At 36.3% G+C, this 23,049-nt stretch overlaps 1 protein-coding gene across 2 annotated transcripts in view; it reads left to right on the forward strand.

Moving 5' to 3' along the window:
• Positions 1–23,049, forward strand: part of EXT2 (exostosin glycosyltransferase 2) — a 71,900-nt gene that overhangs the window by 15,846 nt on the left and 33,005 nt on the right. For both annotated transcript variants that reach the window (XM_021533226.4, XM_021533227.4), the window contains one exon: positions 17,492–17,623. In XM_021533226.4, coding sequence (XP_021388901.1) covers positions 17,492–17,623 — 132 coding nt within the window. The remainder of the gene's footprint in view (positions 1–17,491; positions 17,624–23,049) is intronic.

Genomic DNA, 23,049 nt, shown 5'->3' on the forward strand with positions numbered 1-23,049 from the left:
CTACATGGTATTTAAATTGTAGTTAAGAAGTTCAAGAATCTGTGTTTACTTGAAAGAAAGCTTTGCTTTGTAGAAAAATTTTAGTAATTTAAAATGTGAGGGGAGCATTAAGTCCAAAATATTTAAAATATTTTATCTACATTGACAATTCCTCTGAGACAGAGATTTTTCTTATTTGATGTCTGCAAGAGCTGAGACCATGAACTGTCAGGCCAGAAAAGAGGATATTAACATGTAATGTACACTTGTATCTAGGATATTTCATCCTTGACATCTTATTGTACCCGAGTGTATTTTGTTATAAGGTAAGATGGTTCTCTTATCATTTGCCTCAGTTCCTCATAAGGAAAATCATAGAGGAAGTAAGAGCTAGTTATTTAAGGAAAAAGTTAACTATCTGATTTCAATTGACTTTTCAAGATGCATGGAATTTCTGTTGTCAAATTTCTGCAAGAATTGTGAAGTCATGTGTCTGAAATTCCTTTACACAACCTTAGTGACAAAGTTGTCCTTGTAAAACGTGACCCAAGACATTTCTTTAGAATGTAGCCTACAAAACTCTAGTTATTTCTACTTAGGCAGTGCTGAAAGCTGCACAGTGTATGTTAATACTGATATATGAGGAAAAATTAGTCTCAAATCTAGATGTAAATACTTTCACACCTAAATTCTGTTGCCAGCTTCCCTTCATTCTGTTCTGAGTCTGCAAATACCACAGCAGCCATCAGGGGTCTCCTTTCTCTTGAGTGCCTTCACACAAATGAACCAATTTGAAGGAGCCTGCTGGCAGCACCAACGTGCCACCAAAACCAGGAGATGAGAAAGTAAGCTTGGTGTTACAACTCCTAGAGATGTGATTTTTGGTTTAGAGATGCTAACACTAGGGAGTTTTGCCTAATAAAGCTTTAAAACTGATATTAATAGTCTGTCAAAGTGTGCAATAACTTTCTTGTTGACTATTTCATTGATAATGTAAAATAATCATTTCAGGATAGTGTTCTCCAGCTATGGACAATGCACATGACATTATGGACATCTCAAACACTAAAGTATGAAATCAGGCAACTCATCTGTTAAAAAACCAACAAAATAAAGACAAAGGAGCAAACCTCCTAAGCATTCACAATGAAACAAACCAACAATAACCCCTTTAATTTGGATTATATATACATTATCTACAATACCTGTAACTCTATAAAATTAACCTAAAATAGATGATATTTTAGTGCTTACAATACATGTATAGTCTCTATTCAGAGTGAATTTTGTTGGATTATACCTGGTTTGCAATAGTCATTGTCACTGGGTTCAAAACATCACTGAACGTCAGTGGAAAATGTGATTCTCTTGACTCAAGGTCTGATGTGTTTTTCTAAATCTTCTCACATCTTACTGCTTTTATTGTGTGTTTTGATAGTGAAAGTAACAGGATGAAATCACAAAGTCTGTCTTTCATCTTTGTGAATTTGTTTCTGCATGTGTATTGAGGATACTTAAACATGTTATCCATTAATTTCAGATCCTGTCAGCCTTATTTATAAGGCAAAATCCCCGTGTGTCTCTGCAATTCCCTTGCTGATAGGTGTTCTGTGTTCTAGCCATCTAGAATGGTGAAAAGTACTTAATGACTGATACTGTGTGGACTACCAGTAACCTGACATGCATGGTTCATCTTTTTCTAGGCAAATAGAACAAGATCATCAACAAAATTATAACAAATATTGCTCTATTAGCTTTCCAGTTTTGTTTGTTGATTACTTTGTACTTTTTTGCAGTATTTTATCACAGGAGATTCTCTGGAGATTGTACATCAAGGTTAAAATATAGACATAAACACATAAGCATACACCTGTATATAATTTTTTTCAAGTTGAAATAGGTTTTCTTCTTCTAATGAATAAAATTTTCTCTGCATATTTTTTTCTTTGTTTCTGGAGATACTTCTAGCTACATCAGCTGGGTAAGAGGGGAGGTCTCGTAGAGAGAAGTCATTACATTTAAATTATATAAGAACTCATATTTGCAAGTGTTTTCTTCCTGTTTGTACACCTATAATGGACATCACATAACACTATTATGAAGAGCGTAAAATACAGGAGTTTCAGTTTTGGAGACATCTGCTAGAATCTGTGGCTGGTATGACCTGAGCTGTGATTTCCTACAATACAATTTTATTTTGCTTAATTTTTTATCAGACAGTACATAAAATAAACTGGGAAATAGATTAATTGGTTTGAGCAGAGTTTGAGTGTGGGAAATCAAAATTAATTCTACTGTCCTACATCATACCTGATGATATAGGTATGTGAGACCTACACATCTCTGTGTAGAAATGTGAGATCTGAGATCTCTGGAGATCAGCTATATTAACTTATGCTTTTATTATGCAAACTTGCAGAACAATTTGCTCTCAGCAATTCCCAGTCCAATTTCCTGTGTGTCCTCACAAAAGGGAATAGCATCTGTGCTTGTAGCCTAGTCTACACAGTTTAAAAAATTGATACATATTTTCAATACTGCAGGTACAGCCTATGTCCCTGAAAAACAGATGCTCACATATGATAATGCATAATAAATATAATAATTATAGCTCTTATGAACTGCAACATTTTGACCATCGAAACCAGCCTCTGTTGATTGAACTGCTAAAATTAATAGCAGTGTGGATGAAACTTACCTATCTCTGGGATTGCCGTCTTGTCTTTTCTACAGTAATGTTGTCATTCTCATTTTCTTTGAAGCTTCCTTGATCCATCCCCCTCTCATAAATAGTTCCATATGGAGTCTGAAACACTGGCAGAAGTGCCCAGAGGCAAGTTGATAAGCAGCTTAGCTGCACAGACCTGATGCTGCATCCTGTGCTTTCATTTTATCTGCACCTCTAACCAGCATCTAGGTAATAGCAAAGTTCTAGAAGTGGAGGGGAAGAAGTAGATGTAAGGGGCCTGTATGATAGAGAAGTTTGTCTTGTTCCTGCAGAGTGAAAACAAAACTTTGCTGATATTACCTTGTCTCATGCCTTGTACAGTTTCCTTTGCAACAGGTGGTGTGTTTTTTTTTTTTTTTTGTTTGTTTGTTTGGTTTTTTTTTGGGGTTTTTTTGTGTTGTTGTTTTTTTTGAAGGTTTTGCTCTGGAAGCCTCAGGTTAGTCTCCGGAAGCATGCTTCTGTAGCTGATATACAAATGTCTTTAACTAGTGTGAAAGTTATCCTCAGCTTATATCTGAGCCACTGTGCTTTTTTCACCCTCTTTTTGTGAGGTGAGTCTATCTATATGAATATATACTTCTGAATTCATATCTGTTCTGGAAGACTGGATGACTTTGTGTGCTCTGATGGCACAAGGATGATGAGCTGGTGTTCTTAAATGTGGGAGTTCTTTTCATCCTGATTTCCTAGGGAAACGTGTATGATCAGGTATACTGTGCATGCTGATTTCTCTTCCGATGTCTGTTAGTACCCAATTTCAACCAAACATACATTGAGGAGTGGAGAGGTTGGAGATAAGAAATTCCCTGAAGCTGGGCACCTGTATAGGAGTTAAGTACCCCAGAATAACATGGCTTTTTAAGAGAAACTTTGCAGCTTGAACAAACAGTTATAGAAAATCACTTGCATTTATCCATTATGAGTTATCTGCTTTGGGAAGGGTCTTATTTGGAACTGGCACACCTTAGGCCACAGAAATTCAGGTACAAAATGGCCAAATGATAAAGTGATAAATTCAGTATACAAAGGAGTATATATGCGATTTCAAACAGCCTTCTCATAGGCAGTTTTGGTCTCTCAACTAGCTGCAATCACTTGGAAAAGAATTCTTAAGAGCTGTAATAAATAGTTCTGTGAAAGCATAAATTCCATGGTCAGTTATGTTAAAAAAAATACAAAGAATTTTTAGAAAAGAGATAGAGAACAAGATGGAAAATACTGTGCCTTAATATAAATCTCTTGTATGTCTGCACCATGAATACACTGTGTAGTTATGGTACTTCTATCTTGAAAATAATGTTATAAACAAAGGTGATCAAAAGTTTCAAGAGAAGACTGATGAAATAGTGTAACAGTCTTCATCTTGAAAATGAATGATTTGTGATGATGAAGCAGGAATAGAATACTGAACTAAAAATTTAAAAAAATAATGGATGTGACTACATTGTTGGATACAATTTCATTTGATGTCTTACTACTTTTATTTTTTGGAATCTGGTCTAAAAAAAAAAGGTGGTATCACAGAACTAAGAGGTAGCCTGTGAGAATCACTACTTCATAATTTTATGTGGGTGAAGGGGTTTTATTGACATAAAAGGCAGAATGAAGAAATCCAGAGAAGGAAAATCTGTCAGAGATGAAGGTAAAGATATACCCTCTGGCTTCAAAGTTCCTGCACTGCACTGCAGACTTTGGGAAGCTGGAGGGTACTTGGAGGAAGTGGTGGCTTAAGCCTGCTGTGTCTGTAGGAGGGGGTTCCTAAGGTACCTGCTGTGGAGCACTGTCAGAGGGACAATATGGGAACAGGAGGCTGTTTGGTCAGACCTGGCAGCTTCAGGACTCATGTTTACAAAAGACTTTAGTATTACATTGCCTTGTGTAATAACGTTGTCAGAGAATCACTGGTTTTTAAAATTCATCTTGACTTCACTGGCTGCTAAACACTTCAGTGGGAGACTATTGAAAGTGATGTATAGTTTCCTTCTTCAGATGAATGTTTAATTTACGTTCCTGAAGCCCCACAAGGTACCCTCTCAAATACTGGCCATGTACCATTTTTGCTTTTCACTAATTAAAGTTTTAGATAATCACAACCTCTTGTGTTTTTTAGCCTTTAATAGTGGACAATTAAAGGCTGAAACAGGATGTAAATTCAGGGTAAAAAAATGTGGATAGAAAACATGTAGTTTGCAGTGTTTCTTCCCACAGTTGGAATACCTGGACAAGCTGTTGTGGTTTTTCTTGGGCACATCCCATGTGCCTCAGCCCTGAACTGAAGTTCAGGCTCCAGGTCAAACAGAGCTGAAGACACAAGCATAAATCAATGCTTGTTTTAGTGCCACGTTAAAACAACATGAGTGGCTGGCTTTTCTGACCCTCCTCCCTTTCATTTAATGTGCTTCTTTGGCTCTTCTTTAAAGAGGGCTCTGTAGAGTAATTTCAACTCTTATCAGCTTGCTGACAGCTATATGAGCCTTTCTGCTGGCTCCAGGCAATCACTGCCAGCGTGTGAAACATCCCATTCTTGCAGTGAAATGGTCTTGGATAGAGTTAAAGCAAATGGGTGGTGGAGTTTTCCTGTGGGTGGTGCAGCTTACATGAAAGAGATGGGATTTAGTTCTTGTTAACCAATTAAACAGAAATTCATTTCAATATCTGGACACTAGATGCTCTTTGAGCATACTTAGGCTTTTATAAGTCCTTTTAATGAGAATATTAAATGTACAGCTGCAGTTCTTTCCCTGACAGGGGACAGCTTCTGTCTCTGGGTTCTGTAGAATCATCATTATCAAATTGAAGAAAACTTTCATCTGTCTGCCATTTGTAGCGTTTTAAGGAGTGTGACTGCAGAGCCTAACCCTGCTTTAATCCTCCCAGAGTGCTTCAGTGAAGCTCTGGGTCCCCCATAAATGTCAGGCCTGGACAATTTGCCATCTTATCAGATGCAGTGAAGTTAGTTCCAGCCCTCTCACCCCTCCCCCAGAGGAAAGATTTGTTGCTGCAAACAGCAAAGGAAAGAAAAAAACTTTTTCCTGGCTTACTGCCAGGATCACCATGGGAGTTGTAGAATCCTTGGCATTTATATATGAGACTTTCATTGCTCCCTTCTCCCTTCAGTTGTTGCAGAGAGTATTCTAATCCTAGATTTTTTTTCTTCTTGCCGTTCCTGCCTTGTTGTTTTTCAGAATGAAGAAAATTGTCTTCGTGGCATCTCTGAGAGCTCTGAAATTTAAGACCAATCAGCACCTCTATGTACAATTTTTATAGGATACATTTGGGCTGCTTTTGTATCTTCATTGACAGCTTCTAAACAGCAAAAGGTTAAACTTAACTGTAAGAGGAAAATTGCACTATTCTAAGACAATTTTATTTTGGTTTTCAGATTAGATTTTAAGACTCTGTGTTTGAGTCTGTATCATGTTGCACAGTAGATTTTTGGATACCCTTTGCAGATTGCTATACACAACTTGAGTAGACAACAGATAAACCAGATGATCCAGAAATTAGAAAGGCATGTACTTTTAGAAAGAATATTTGAAAATATTCTGTCATGCACATGAAGCAGTTAGCTGCAGACAAATGGATGATTAAGCATATCTCCTATTGTTGCACTCTTTGTTACTTGGTGCTTTCCTTCTGCTGCTATATAGTCTGTACCACATCACATTCCTTATCAAAGCTGCTTGCTTTGTTTACCCCCTTCAATTACTGAAAGTATTACAACTTTAGCATTTATCTATATAGTATAAATACACTGCATTGCTGTAGTAATTTGCATGTGAGTATATAAAATAGAATAGTAAATACACTTTAGTCTTGTATCCATTTTACTGATGAGTAAATAGATATGTAATGACTTGTACCAGGTCAAATCATAATATTAAGAATGGAATTTAGAAATCTAGATCCTGTTTTAATGACTGTATCAAATGTATCTTACAATACAGTAGGAACATCTGGCTTTTAAATTAGAAAGGTCTTACATTTTCTATAGAAACAATTTGCTGCCAGATAATCTTCAGCCAGCTTTTCCTTTAATCTTTGTCTCTAAATTATGCAGATCTATTGGATAGTTTCTTAGATGCCTGGAGGTAGGAAAATTATGTGTCTGTTTGCAAGCTGAATAGTGGGCTGGTTTAGGAATATACTGTAGTGTCCCTTGGCTTTCAAATGCTGTAATTTGTATCTGGGCTTTGGCTTCTTCCTTTTTTTTTTTTTTTTTTTTTAATTAGCTACAATTTTGAATGTTCTTTAGAAGTTAAAATGACACCTGGCATTTGTTGTCTTTGAATCCTGGCAACTAAATTCTGTAGAGATGCTATGGGCAGAAGGATAGTAGAGGGTGTGCATATTCCAGGATGGTAATGTTGGAGTAGGGAATCATGGATAGAAGTTTGACTTCATACAGTAAAGAATAGCATGCTATTCCAGATGCTTACCAAGAAAAAAATAAATAACTCTTGTTGATGTCTTTCAATTATTTTTTTCATGTGAATTTATTTTCAATCCTGTTTCATTGTGGTGTGACTCCCACATAGTGTTATCACAACCTGCACCTTCCCCATTTCATCAGACAGCCATACAGCCCTGTGCAGTTTGAACCATGAAGGATGAGGTATTTTTATATAGCTCAAGTTAAGATCAGTTATTTTTAAGATGTGGAGGAAGAAAGCAGCACCATGTCCTAAATGACATTTTTCCAGTAGATATGGAAAAAAACCTCATGACTGCCAGTCCTTCAGCTTTTATCCTCAGAGAAGTCAGTAAGATGTATTTGTATTCAAGCAATGCTGGCAGTAATGTCTGTGGTTAAAGTTGTCCAGTGTCAAGAACTGTGTGTATGGGGTATGTGTATAATATTTGTGCTTATATAAAACAGAGCTGTATAGCTTACAGGAAACTGAGCAAAACATGCCTTCATCAAAAGGGCAAGTTCTTCCTGGTATAGAGCTTAAGCTCTGAAATTGAGGTATGTGCTGATTTTTGACAGCTATAATATGGTGGTAACCTTACCTAGATTTTTTTTTTTTGTCCTTCAAAAAGCTGTCCTTTCATGTGTGTGATTGGCACTGGGCTTTCTTTGTGTTTAGCTTCTCTAATCAAGGGAATTTAAGCTTCTATTCTCCCAGCATTAGTACAGCAGTCATGGGAAATCTCAAACAAGCCAGATCTTATTGCAGCAGTTGACACAAATAAAAGCAGTTGTGCTTTTATTTATTTATTTTTGATGCTGGATGCTGATTAAAAGTTTCCAAGCATCCTTTAGCTATGTTAGAAAGCCAACCAGCAGAGAGCAGGGCAGCTGCCAAGGAAGGGAGATGCTGGTGGACACAGGACAAGATCACAGTGGGAAGCATCAGTGTGTGTAACTCAGAAAGCTGGGAAAGGTGTAAACAGATCCCCAATTTATCTATAGGGTGGGCTCTCCAAACACTGTTTTATTGGCCAGTGGCTCCTGCTTTACTAACCTCTAACCTCAGCAGTACTCAGAGGTGCTGCCCACCAGCCAGCCTTGTCTTTGAACCTCCCTTGGCTCCTGCCACCTCAAAGACTTGCAGTCAGAATCCTGTGTTTTGCTTGGGACCTCACCTCTCAGCAGGATGCCTGCAGCAGGGAAAACTGATCCACCCTGAGAACATAGACATATTTGAAGGCAATACCCCTAGGACTAGAAACCTATTGCTTTCAGTTTCAGGAGCTGTCCATCACTTGTCAAGAAATGTGGATAAAACATCTTCCCACCGCCCAACTTCTGGGCATGCAGTAGTTGAATGTTCCCTGCAATTACATACATATATATTTGTTTTCTGTTATTTCCCTGACTGCTGTTGGATCAGTGATAGCACAATTCTAGCTCTATGTAGGTCTGGTTTTATGTTGAGCGTGTTGAGAACAAACATCATAATAATGATAAAGGTTCAAGTATTTTTGACTACTCCCCAGGTTAGGTGTGCCTGCCACTTCCTTTACAGTAATGACCTGGTAAAATTGGAGTAATTCCAGAGCCATGCAAACTCCTGGAAACTGGAGGGAAGAGAGTGGGCTATTTTTGTGTCTTTACATCCTTATTGATGACTATGTAGATATAATGGGTTATCTGGAAGCTAGAGTAGTACCTATTTCTCTTTTTCAGCTGTGTTATTTCTATGGTGTCAACACATGCCATTTGCTTGTAAATAGGAAGACAAACTGAAAGCTTTTTGGGAACAAAGGGAATTCAGAAAATGGTAGTAATTTTTTATATCACATCCTTTAAAGCTGTTTTTTGTCACTGCTGCATGAAACTTGGGTTTTGTTTGGTTGTGGGGTTTTTTTTGGGTTTTGTTGTTTTTTCCTCTCATTCTGCAGCTTTCTTTGCTGGCTCTGTCTCCATACTTTGTAACAGTATTCCCAGCCACAGCTGAGAATGGGGTGGGTTCCTTGCTGTTCATAGTGCTGCTGTTTGTTGGCTCCATAACTGAAAAATATTTTGACCATGGATTTGTAGGGTGCCAGGACAGTAAGTCAGGTTTCCTGGCTGGTGCAATGTTCCCTTCTGCAACAGAGTTGCTAAGTTGACATACTCATTAATCAAAGAAGCAAGTTTGAGGTGCAGAAATATTTGGAGGGAGGGGAGAACACCAGTACTAAGTGATATTTTTATCCATTCAAGTCTTGTGTTCTTGCTGTTTTTAGAATTAAGTTGCTATTACGAGGACAAGGAATAATGGAAATCTGTATTTTTAGGGTAAAGATAATGCAGTATTACAAAATTATATAAAAACTGCCATTTAATGAGAGAATGAAAACTCTTTTATTGACAATACCCTCTTTTGTGTCATGTATTTAAGCAGAAGATGGCTCTTCATGAGAAGATTAAAACTTTAGAAACACTAGATCAAGAAAACCTCCAAAACCTACCACCCCTAAAACAAATCAATAAACCCCAAAATCATGTGAAAGTGTGGAAGCAAGAGTGAAAATGTTAAGTTTAACCAATAAGCTTCTAAGAACCATTCTCATATATGCAAAGTATGTGTTGTATGTATTGTATTACTACAATTGATGTGATTCTTTTCAAAGCATCAAAGAGGAGAATCTGAGGAAGGCTGCAGTGCAAGAAGCTTAGTTTTAATATCTGAGCTTGCACTAATGTTTTCTTTTAGCTCTTCTAAGAGTCAGCAAGTAGTCTCCAGCAATAAAACTGAGAGTGAGTAGAAGTGAGTTATTCCCAAGTGGCTGGTATCTGAAGGGTAAGATTAGCATTTCGAACTCTGACCTCTGTCCCCTTATGAATTGGCAGCTTCAAAAAGAAAATGGAAAAAAAGAAATTTGGATAATGGAAAGATTCAGTTTTCACTCTGTTGTATATGAAGGAGGCAAATTTCGTAGCTTGTTTCATAGCTGAAATTACTGCAGCAGAGAATATTGAGCTAAAGAATTAAATCCACTTACTGCTTCACTTTTGAAGATATTGTTTTTGGAGCTGAAGTGCAATAAAAACCAACACCATGAAATGTCTGTCTAGAATCTGTCTTAAAACATTTGACTATAATTATACAAATTATTGTTTTGTTTGCTCATACTGTCTTGTAATTAAGGAATATTCCTCTATAGGCCACTCATATAATTTGTATAAGTTAAATAGATGAACTGAGGGCTTTACTTGAGAATTGTGCATAACTCAGTAACATGGAATGAAAGTTCAGAAATAATATTAAAATAATGATGTCAGATTACATTAGGAGCAAACCTTAGTTAACTGGAAACAACAGTGTGTGCCCTGCATTGTTCTACTGTTTCTTTGCAGAGGAACTTCTGGTTTAAGATTCAGATAACCCCAATGCTGAATTCTGGATTAGTCTTTATCTGAAGTGATTATGGGCCAAAACTTCAATTCCTTGCTTATCTCCATTTTTAAGCTTTAGAGGTGGCATGCTGTTACTCTAAGCACTCGTTATGTACTGTCTACACTACTTTTCCTGAATAGGTCTGCAGTGAGAAACAGATGCAACACTGCCAGTTTAGGTTGAATTTGGAAGATGCTTTTAATCTGATATTCTATAAGAACATGAAAATCAGAAAATTTTTCAGTTTTAGTCAAGTTAGCATGATTTTACCAGTATTTAATTGATTTAATGGCCTAGTTTTTAAAATTCCTACATAGTCCATGTATGGGGACAAGAAACTAATTTTTACTTTCAGACTGCAATTTCTAAAGAGTTTACCTCCAGTTTAAGGTAATTGTACTGGCACCCCAAAAGAGAGAACATTTCAGAGCACAACTCTCTTACTGATATTTATAGGCTGAAACACAAGTTGTTTTTGAAAAATGTAACCTAGATTTTTGTAGCATAGATTTGCATTTCAAATCTTCATGCCTCTCTGGGAAAAGTGAGACTACTTCAGGTCACTATTGAAAACAGAGCTTTAAGGGGAAGAAGGACTGTGATCTACAGCTAGTCACTTATTTTATCCTCTCATGATCCATTACTAAGAATGGATTTATTGGAAATTATTTTAATAACTAGATTTCTAAATTTGTCTGAATAGCCCTATTTTTCCTGAATGATTACAAAGAGAATGAGCCAGCCAGCCTTAGGTGTGTTGAATGTGATTGAGTGGTCCACCAAGGGTCCTAAACTAATCAAGCATTTTTTTTTTTAATCTCAAAATGTTACCATTTTCTAGAAACATCTTAATACTGTTTAATTCTTAATCATATAAAGTCTTCTGAGTCTTTTTTGTAAGTCTGTATTAAAAACCTAAACATATCACTGGTTTTAGCTGATACAAGCTGGTATCATCTTTGCTGGAGAACTGCATACTAAAAGTAGTATGTATGATCAGCAAGGAAACTGTTGGAACAGGGAAACAGATGTAGGAACAATAAAACTGTACTGAAAGAGGGTGCAGATTACAATTTATAAGCAGAAAAATGTGGGAACTTGGGGCTATAAGTTCCTCAGTCTAAACCCAAAATTTATCTTGGGAAACTTTTTCTAAAATGCATATTGCTCCAAGAGAGTAACTTTCCTTCTCTTCAGTTGTTTTTTGCAGGGAAGGTCAGTAGGGCTCTTGAAAGCTCAGGTTTGCTATCTGTCTGTTGCATAACATCAGCTATATTTGTATGCATCTTGAGTATAGGGCAAACATACAAAAATTCAATTTATCTTGAACCTCAGTAGCCCATTTATTCCTACTGCCCAGTGGAAATAGTTTGGGGGGAGGGGAGGTTGCCTGGGACCAATCTGAGTAGTTTATTCACTGGTAAATAACATGCTATATGTCTCAGTAACTTAGAAACTTGATTATATTACAATAAGACATAAAACTTTAGCAGGCCTTCATGGATGCACTTCCATGTCCAGAGCTGTCAGATGCACACCTGAGCTGTAGATATTTACTGTAATATCTTTTGTATCCCTGTTGATACAAAAGGGTTACTGCAGTCAGTTACTTCAGTTACTTAGCTAAATATTGTATTAATTTAAAGTTTCTATATACATATAAAAAGAGAAGAAAAAGTTATTGGGATTTTTTGCTATTCTTCTATCCATCCCAAAATTTGAAAGGTTTAGAATGGTTAAGCGTCACAACATCTCTGAGGTCAGTATTACACACGCTGCTGAGAGGCTGAAGTAGAAGCAAGAATGCCAATAAATAATAAATGCCAAACTTTTTATCTGTACATTAGTAACAGAGCCAGGATTAAAAGTAAGATCACCAAGTTTCCAGGCCAGTGCTGTTGCAGCAGGTAGGGCACACTTTTTTTTTTTTGATAGACTTCTCTAATCCAGCTGGGAATAAAAGCTAGGAACACCAAGAGCCATTAAGAAGGGAAAGCATTTAAGTAGAGTCACCATAGGTGGTGTGAAAATGGTTGTATTTCAAGGTCTTGTAAACCCTTTCATGGCATTTTGGAAACACTGAACTGCTGCAGTGGGGCAGAATCTCACAGCATCATGGCGCCTGACCTACAAGTTGAGAAGAGTGGTGGTTTATGGGCAGTTAAATTTTACTACTCTTTTGCGAATTTTTTTTCCTTTCTTGCTACTTTCACGGACTCACACCAAATCATGTGCTGTGAAAAGACAGAAGGCTAGAAAGTTCCTTTTGTGGACTGTTTTCCCCTTGGTCTAAATGTTACAGAAGGTAGTCCTTTCCTTACCTTATGCCCAGTTGTTTGTTTTTTTTTCACAAACCAATCAAAAGATTTACATTGATCTGTCTTGCACTCCACACCAGGGCACCATTAATGGCATTAGCACTAGAACTTATAAACATTATATGAATAGACTTTGTAGCCTGATGCTATGTTGGCTTGTAAAGAGCTTATAAAGAGATGCTAGGCCCCCAAGTGTGTTTATTTCTAAGGAAAAAAACACCTTACCTAAATAAATGTTACTTTCTATAAGTAGGCTGCCCTATTGTTGTGTGCTGCTGCCTGTTGTCTGGTATGAAAATAAGTGCAAATTCTCCCTCCCAAGCTCTTGCCTGTTCTGGTATGTATTGAATGAATATTGTCATTTTAGTTTCTTTGTAGCCTGATTGAACTAAATCCTGGAACTGAAAACAAGTGGAATTGAACTTTTGGGTTGGATGCTTTCTTACTTGGTTTAAAGAACATCTGTCTTGCAGATATTGCTAGTCTTTCTCAATATGTGCATGTGTATTTGTAGAGATAAATTGATAACACTACATTATGTTAAGAAATTTTGGCCTTCACAGGAAGTGATGGGTTTTCACAGCTAATCTATGAGGATGCAGCAGTTGGAAGTGGGGCAGGAGGAAGAAAGAAAGGAAGGGCATCAACAACAACTTAGAACTACTTACTGGCATGCCCATGTTTGTAAACTTACTCTGCAGCACTCACTGCTTGGCGAGAGGAGTGAATTTGGTCTCCAATTCCTTCAGTCTTTAACTTCCATAATTAACTTGTCATGGCTTTGTTAACTTTACTGCTGAAATTGAATTCAGATGAACTAATTTCATGGGCAATCTATTGTATAATGAGAGCTTCCAGTCACTTCCAACCCACTGGGCAACCCAATAATATAATGTATTTCTCACTGTCAGTCAATCATACAGTGTGCTAGATTTGACTCTTCAAAGCATTGGTAAAACTGTTTTCAAAAGTAATGTTTTTCTGTCTTTTATTTTGGATCTATCCTAGATTTTCTATGTATTCAGAAATTTAGAAAGAGAAGAGACATTGTATTTCTTCTTTCTGTTTTCAATTCCTTGTAAGCCATTGAGGTTAATGTACATTGATCTGTGTTGTCTTGGCAAACAAAGTACATGTTTGATCTCTATCAACCACCTAGGTTGCCCATGGCCTAAGCAATATTTAGGTGTATACAAAGCTAGCTTTCTGTACAAGTCTGTGGTCTATATGGTGTGTTTCCCTAGAAAAATCTGGAAACCTCATCAAGCAGGCTTCTAGAGTACTAGAAGCTAATTTCAGTTCAGGTTGAAAGGAGGAGTCTGACTTTATCATAGTTGTAGACTATGTAGATGATCAATTTTGTGTGAAAGCCAAGGTCTGGACTTAGGGATTGTTTATTTCAAGATCCTGAAAATGTTCATGTAGCTCTAATTAGTGCATTACAATTGCCACACCTTAAAAACATTCCTTAGTGTAGTAAAGTTACTCTTGAGTTTTCTGGATTCATAGATAGAAAAAAGAGGAACAGAGAGCTCAGTAAAGCTATGTAAGAATAATAAGAAAGTTGGCATAGGAGTCTGGAACAGAAACCTTTTTCTTTTGTTGTTGTTACTCTCTCCTGCATCACAAATGTGTTCATGGGATTTCTATCTCCTCTGTTTCTTACATTCCAACATAAGCTTTTCAACCTCACCAAGTAGAGTAGAAAAGAGATTTCAAATGGAATCAACATACATCTTCCCAATAGAAAACTTTCCCAAAATATTTAGTAACTCAGCATGCAGAGCAGCAGACACTAGCAAGCTATGTTAATCAATTCTGCTTTATAAAAGCAAACAAGGTGGGGAGGAAGTAATGAGACCCTGAAACATCTGTTTGGGGACTTCAAATCCCCTTAGAAGGTTTTGAGTTCTGCCTTAAAGAAACACAACTCAAAAAATATTACAACCAACTGTGGGAACATTTTATGGCTCTCTACAAAAAATTAATTACATAAATATTAGTCTATAAAACATAAATTCCCTCTGCCCTCTTCTCCAGATTTCCTTCTGGTATAAAGGTGTAATCTTCCCTGACATTACAAGTGTTCTTTAAACAAAGAGAAGCTAGATCAGATCCATCCTAGTTTTGCTGAAGGAAGAAAACCATCTTTGATTTTTATGAAGCTAGATCATAACAGATATTATGGTATTAATAAACAATCTTAGAACATTCTAGGAATGCTGTAATTTAATATCAGTGGAATACATAATCCTGTATTACATACCATTAATAGTTACTTAATTGCTTATAAAGTTGTATTTTAAAAGCATACATGAAACTACATAAAATAGTTTCTCCTTCCTACTTAGTGCTGCTTGCAGCAATTGTTCTAAACTGTTGTCTATCATGAAAATAAATTTTGGAATAGTTTTTATTTAGCATACTTTAGAAGTTAGCTGTTGTAGTCCATTTCAATTCTTAATCTGCTTCTGGTTTTCTTTTTAAATAGTTTGCTGGTTTTGAGAGTATATTTTTCTTAAGGGATAGGACATGGGGGAAGAAAACTAATGCTTTTCCTTAGCATGTAGTGTTTGCTTTATTATCTTTTTTACCTATTCTTAACTGTTTATCTAATTCTTCTGCTTTTACACTTGAATGTGGTAGTAATTTTGTTCCGTGTTCTTGGTAATCAGCCTGTTGTCCAGCTGTTAAGTCCTATCAGGAAGAGAAATAAGGAGAGGGAAGTGATTCTATTCTAAACTGAAGTGGCTTTGCACTCTCTCTGGATGACAAGCTCCAGAGTAGTGTCATTTTGGACATACCCATCACTTTCTGCAGTAAAATTTTGCAATAGCCTGGAATAGTCAGAGTTACAACTGTTCGCACAGTAAACGTAGCGCTTCAGAGAGAAATAACCTCTTTCCTAGTTTGCTTTTTAAATTGTAACATGGATTTTGTTGCAGAAATATTCTGCAGAATCTGTTTTACAGATTTTTTTAATTTATTTTTTTTTACTCACAGAGTAGAGTTTTTGGGCTGGTGGTTCAGCAACTAGTCTGTAGTTCTAAACCCCATAGTTTACATTCAGAGTAAAGTACAGGGTAGCATAAACATGAATATGTGCAAGTTTGTGCTTATAATATTTCCTCTATACTGTTATTTAGTCTAGGAGTATCGAAAAGGAAGGGTAAATGCAGGAATCATGTGTGTCTTCTGTTAAAAAGTACTGACCTGCAGAGTGAGATCTGTTGGCATTTGTTAAAAACAGATAAACAAGAATTATTTTTGGTTCATCCTAAGATCTGTACCTCCAGAAACTTGGTATTCCTTCAGTAATTAAATAATGTAATTAATACAGTAACTAAAAAAGATAAATAAAATTATTTAATATTTTCATAGCATGTTATTAAAACTGTGTGTAGAGCCTTTTTGCTATTTAGGAAATCTGTAGCAAGAGTAAAATAGCACTTGCCCAAATCTGAGTATTGTCTTCAGCTGTGTCCTGACTCTGAAAACTTCTAAAGGTCCTAAGGAATGAAAAAATGCATTTGTTTTAATTGCTCTACCTTCTGGATGCAAACACATTATATAAGAGTTAATTACTCTTATAGCTGGTAATTAAACATAGGGAGATTGCAAATGAAATTAATTTCTGGAGAGTACAATGTGCTGCAGTTTACTGAAGAAAAGTAAGGTTGAAAAAAGTCATATCTTTTGGGCCAGAACTCTTGAACTGTGTAGTTTGGTAAAGCATGTTTCCTTCTGGGTTGCATGGGGACCTACAGGATTATTTGATAGTTCTAGGGAATGAAAAAGTATGTTTATATCTCTTAACAGAAAGTCAGATAAGTCAGCATTTTCATTTCCAAACCCCTCCTTTTCTTCGGTAATTAAAGTCTGACACAAAAACTGGGACAAGATGAAAACTATGGGACCTTAATTTTGGAACAACTCATCTTGAAATTCAGAGCACTTGTGTATAACAACCTCATGCTTCATTTCAGCAGTTTTACACTGTGCTAGAAATTAGCCTGGATTTATGATTGTAATAAATTGGCATGTACATGTACTTTTATGTGAAAATCATAATAATTTAATTGTATAAATAATATTAGGTTTCTTGGAACACTTGGGAAGCTATTAGTCTGGTAGGGTTCCTGAATACTGAAATTCTCTATCATGATCAAGTGTCTCTAATATTGATGTTAAAAATGACTTCTAAGTTCTGCCTTTCAGGCAGAATGCTTTTATTTGACTATTTAACTTCACTGTGGATTCCTTTGCCTTAGAAAAAATGGAGTATAGCAGTAATTTATTTTGTTCAATGGTCAAACTGCTTTTGACATTTTTCAGGATGAAAACATATGATCTAAGTGTGAAAATACTTGATTCCTTCAAATATTTTTATTCTGTTTAACCACTTGCAGAATAATGCTGCTGCTTCTTTTTATTGGCTGTGAGTCCTTTTAAGGGGTGGAGTTGAGTTTGAAGCCTTCAGGCATTATGGAAATACTCTATCTACAATAAACATGCCTCCTAATTTAATTTCCACCTGATATGTAGACTGCATGGAACAGATTGTGCATGGCAAGCCAAAATTGGCTATTAAGCACTGGATCTGTGCAATGTGAAAGTGAATTTTATTCTCTTTACAGGCAAGGTGGTTCTGGGAAGCATATTTTCGATCAATGAAAGCAATTGCTCTCGCTACTCTTCAGATTATCAATGATAGAATTTACCCATATGCTGCCATTTCTTATGAAGAATGGAATGATCCCCCAGCTGTGGTAAGTAAATTCATTTGATTTACTCATAAAATAAATTGTGGTTTTGTTTTATTTCTTTTCCTCATATAAGAGGTATGTGCTATGAAATTTGGTAATAATTCTGTGTCTGAGTTTGTGTGTGTATGCGTTCTGCTGGTAACTTGCACAGATGAAGCTAATATATTTTATGACAGCTGGCAAAATAACTAGCAGTTTGTTTTATGTCCTGGCACTAAGATGAGAACTTTTAACTTTTGCTATTGCACACATTAAATTGCTTCCTTGTTTATATATTTATTTATTTTTCCTTGACGCACACACACACACACACACACACACTTTTTTTCTATTTTATTCAGGGAGAGTTTGGGGCACTGTATATATTTGGACACAGTCTATATGATGCAGAGAAAACAGTGGAAATACTGAAGATCTCAAAAAATCTGCAATGATTTTTCTTTTAATTCTGTTGAAGTGGCTAATTATTCTTATCCTACAATTTTCTCTATGTTATTACTTAACAGTTTCTCTTATACAGGAACTGATGATCAAAGTTTTACTGAATTTTTTTTGCCTGTTCTTGGTTTAATTTAAAGTTTCACTGGTTGAACTGACTTCTGTTAAGAAAAAACAGTGCAGTATTAATTAACCTCCTGCACCAAGCAGCTGGTTCTGATTTTTTTACTATATAAAAGCCTGTAGATGATTTTCACTAATAATCAGTTAATTTTCTCTGTGTCAAAATATAAAAAATAGTTTTGTTTTACTAATAAAACCAAACCTGTTAATTGTCTTGCTTTATGATAGTTTAGAGAAAGAAAGCTGGGTAGGAGTAGAGTGTGTTTTACTTTAAACTCTTCAGACCCATGTAGTGTGAACAGTTGGTGATGAAGAGTTAGAAGCTCATTGCTGTGCTTCAGAAGCTGTGTTTCCATTGCCAAGCCAAAGACATTAGTAATCTCCTCTTGTCATTTCTTGGAGAGGAAATGTAGCCCTGGTCAGCATATGAGGAAGAAATTAATCTGCACAAGTGTGTACTCCCCAAGAAGAGTATCAGAATATCGTAACACCTTTACAATTATGGTAGCAGAACCAAACACCTTTAAACACACTTAGTGAAATGCAGAAAATGCTTTAAGGATTACTCAGTCTTTAAAGGGAACCTAAAAACATCTCCTGGATTCTACCCTATACTTTTTTTTTTTTTTTTAATAAATGCACTTATCAGAGTTTCAAAGTTGTCTGGTTTTTGGCCAGTAATAATCTATTTGAGCCTGCATCTCATCTAACTCCTGCCTAATATCCACTCATAGCACTGTTATAGTTTCTAGTCAGCCTGGATGAAACATTATAGTTGGCAGGACTTAAATATGTATGTTTGAGGCAGCAGAAAATGGCAGCTGTATCCTCTAACTTTGATAAGAAGGCAAAGTAACTAATGTCCTTTTTGTTTACAAGAAAATTGCTATATTCTTCTGTAAATAAACTCATGACTGAAGCTTTTAAAGAAAGTAATTTCAGGTCAGTCTCAGGGCTGATACAGTTAATTGTTAAAATTAGCACCTGTGAGTTAACATTAATACCACAGTGAAAAGTGTAACTGTCATAAATTCTTATGTTACTGGCCAGAACTAACCTCCAGAACTTGCTATGTGTATTCTGCCTTCGAACTCAGCCAAGTGCAGCCAGTTTCTTTAGCTGTGCTTGTTGTTCCTGTGGTGATGGAAGAGTAGGGATTAAGTGCAATGCTCTTCTGAACACTTGTTCCTGTTATGTGGTTTCTGTAGGAACAGAAAGGTGCAGAAAGTGTGTGTAGAAGCTGTAGGCACATTAACAAGAGGTGCAGAGGTGCAATCACTACTTTAAGTGATAAGCTTACTGAAATTAGCCAGAAATTTCTTTAATCAGTACAAGGCTGTTCATGGAGCTCAGATCCCTATGCTCCCAATCGTGAGGTTTTGAAAATGAGAGCACAGATTTGCCCATGGAATATCTGTACAGGACAATGCCAGCTTTAAGGGATTTGTGAATTTACTTGCTAGGACAAATTCACCAATCTAACAGAAAGAAGAGCTTGCTGTGCAAAATCATTATGCACTGAAGGTACTTAGAAAAAACTCTTGGCCCTGGTTTCTTACCTGTCTGCCTCCTTGGTTTAAGGTGGGGGGATTTTTTTGTGTGTGCTTATAGGGGTTAATTTTGCTTAGTAGGTCACTAGAATCCTGAGAAATAACAGAAAAAGTTTGCTAAAATGTCCTGGTTACTAATTGTTGTGCTGTTCAATTGTTACAACTGCTTCAGGTGTTAGACAAAGCAGTGTAACCATTATTTCTACTTTGACAATTAGAATGGTTTGTAACTCTCCAAGGTGTACATTATACTTTGAATTTTGTTGAAGAATTGTAGCTTCATGTGTTTGCTTCCAGAATTAGATTCATACACAAAGAAGCAGTCCTACACTCTTCTACAGTTGGGTCACAGTTTACTCTTTCATATGCAACCTTTTTTTTTATATATATTTCTATTTCACTTGTGGTGAATTAGCCAAAATAATGTTCCTTATATAAAACTTAGCAGGCAAGAGAAAAAGGAAAGAGTGGGGGTGTGGGTAAGGGAGGGACTGGGTGGCTTGAAGGCTGCTTTTCTTGGCATTAGTTTGACTTATATTGGCTCAAAATATTAGTAAGACTGTTGCCTGAGTATCTTCACCAGTGTCAATCCAGCAGTGGTACAGGAGAGTGTTTTTCCAGGAGGGAGTATACAGTGGGCAGAAGATAAATGCATATACAGTTAATTCCATACTTAGTACATTGCACAGGGGAAGCGGTCCAAGCAGTTTTATGGGTTTTATGGGCTGATAGAGGACTGTTGGCCTTTCTCAAGCAAAAGAAAAAAAGTAATGAAGTGGATTATTTTTCTACTTATTCACTATCCTATTGAGGAAATGGAAGACTTGTAGCATATAATATGCTAATATGTTGTGGAATAATACTTTGAATAAAAATGTGTTACAACATATTTTATCCTTTTAATGAAGAGGAGCAAATGATACTTTTGGGATCTGAAATTCTTGAGCCCTTTGTGTCTCAGACAGTTTTTGGATGCAGGCGTGGAAGTTTAATGCCTTTTGTATTTTTTGGCCCAACCATTATCCATTAGGCAGAAGCAATCAGTTACGTCCAAGTAAGCCAGAAAAAAAGTGATTCTATGGTGTGCATTTTAATGGTTACTAGTTTGAGCTGGATTAGAAATAATGACTTGGGCTTGAGATGTGATCTGTTACCTTCAATTGAGTATTTTGTTATGCTCTAATAGAGGTAAATTACTTCCTCACTTGTGCTTTGCTGTCAATTACTAAAATTCTCCTCTTTGCCTTATACCTCACTAATATGTATGGGTTTCTGAAAAATGAGTAAGGTTTTTTTCAGAATTCTTCAGCTGCTTTGTTGAAATTCTTTCAAGCCTGTTTATAATGTAGACCTATGAAACATTAGATGGTTTTTTTTGTCAGGGGCTGCTTTTGAGCTCTGACCTTGGATGATACAGACCAGAGCTTAATAATCACTTGAGAATATCAGTATGTGAACAATAAACATACCAGATTTCATTTCTTCCAGTGAGGCAGAAAACAGCACCATCATTTGGTGTAAGCTAAAATAGCCGAATTATCTTGGTGCCCAGAATGCCATTCATTTACCAAAGCTTAAGTAGTCCTCAGTCTACAGTTAATGCTACTGTTATAACTGTGCTTCCCTCCTAGTACCATTTGTCATCTCCAAAGCATTAAGCAAATATTAGCATACACTTTTTTATCTACCTGTAAATGAGAACAAGCTAGCACTTTTCTGGGCAGTGCATATCTGGGTTTTTTCCATTGAACAAGATTAGATTTCTGTTTCTGCTGTATTTTCCAGCTACTTGTGTGATGGTTTCAATCAGCTGGATCAAATTTTGCTTTATTTGTTAGAAGATAGGTATTTTTTAAAATACTAAATAAATTTCAGTTTATTGATGAGTTTTTTTGGTATTAATATTATGGACTGGTTGAATATGCCACATGTATTCAGATGTAAACATTGGTATTTTTATGTGAGCGTGAAACACGATTTAACAGTTGGTTCTTTAATTTACCTGCCCAGAGTTAGGATACTTTTCTTACACAATGGATTATTCTACACTGGATAGAAGTTCCTGTCTGTCTTGTGGCTAATTTTTTATGTAAGGAGGGTTTAAGACCTTCATTAAAACATGAAATGATGGCCATGCAACTTTGTTTGTAATTCTGTTGTGTGTAACCACTTTGGTTGGCTCTGGACAAGTAGGGAGGGTTAATTCCTTTGGGTTTGCCCTGTGACCACTTGAGGATGGGAAGCATGATGAAATACTTTCTCAAAGTATTGAATTGAAACTTACCATAAATAATTGGAGAAAAACAGAATAAATCAAGGCTTTTTTTGGTCTGGTAATTCATAATTGAAACCATGTTGAAGTTAGATTGATTTAAAGAACAACCCAGCTGAAAAAGCCTTAACCACAGTGGCAAGGGATATATCTCTGTTTTGCTTAGATGTATAGGACTGGTCAACTACTAAGTTCAGTACACTGCTGTCCTTACCTCTGTGTTTTAAAAAAACAGTGATTTGTTGTTCAGACTATGTGTTCTCAGTAATAGGTAGTTTACAGCAAGCAGGCTAGGTGTTGAAAATAAAATACACAGGTGGGAAAGCTCACTGTCTTGTTCATGGGAGCAGTGAAATTTTATTCTTCTTAAGTGCTGTTGCTGAGTTTTCCCTCTAAATGATAGCTGGGAACTTCAGTTCCTGATTCTTCTTTAATATGGAACATCTTACACAGCATTGTTTTCCCACAGACCATTCTGTGATGTAGTTTCTAATGTGTCTACTGTTCCTTTCTTCAAGTTTCTTTCAATGGTGAACAGCCAGTTAAGAAGTTTTGGGACAGGACCAAGTCTTCATTACCTTTGATGTTTTACCAATATCTCTGAGGTTCTACAGAATTTAAATATTAAGATTGTCCATTTCTCAGTCCAGTTATTTTCACTGATGTAGTGAAGCTCCCACCTGTCTCCCTTCTGTACCCTGCTAAGAAAGGTCTGTTATAAGCTTCCCTGCTAAGTTGAACCTGAAGACTCTACATCAAATCCAGCCTGAAGCCTGTCACATCATGAGAATTCAGGTCTCTTGATACATCAACCTTAATATATTTATTTTTCCTAAAGTAGCATCAGATTCTTTTTAATGACCGAAAGCGAGGTCAATATTTGATCAAGCTATAGTAAAAGAAGGTGCCTTGTTTCTAAGGCATTATCACACATGTACACTTGTAGAAAGCATGTACAGGACAGTCTGAATCCTTATGTATATACATATACATTCCTGACTTTTCCCCTCTTCCAACTTCAGGCCATTCCCACTCATAATCCACTA

This window comes from Lonchura striata, chromosome 5 (assembly GCF_050655825.1).
Source record: "Lonchura striata isolate lonStrDom1 chromosome 5, ASM5065582v1, whole genome shotgun sequence".
Lineage (NCBI taxonomy): Eukaryota > Metazoa > Chordata > Aves > Passeriformes > Estrildidae > Lonchura > Lonchura striata.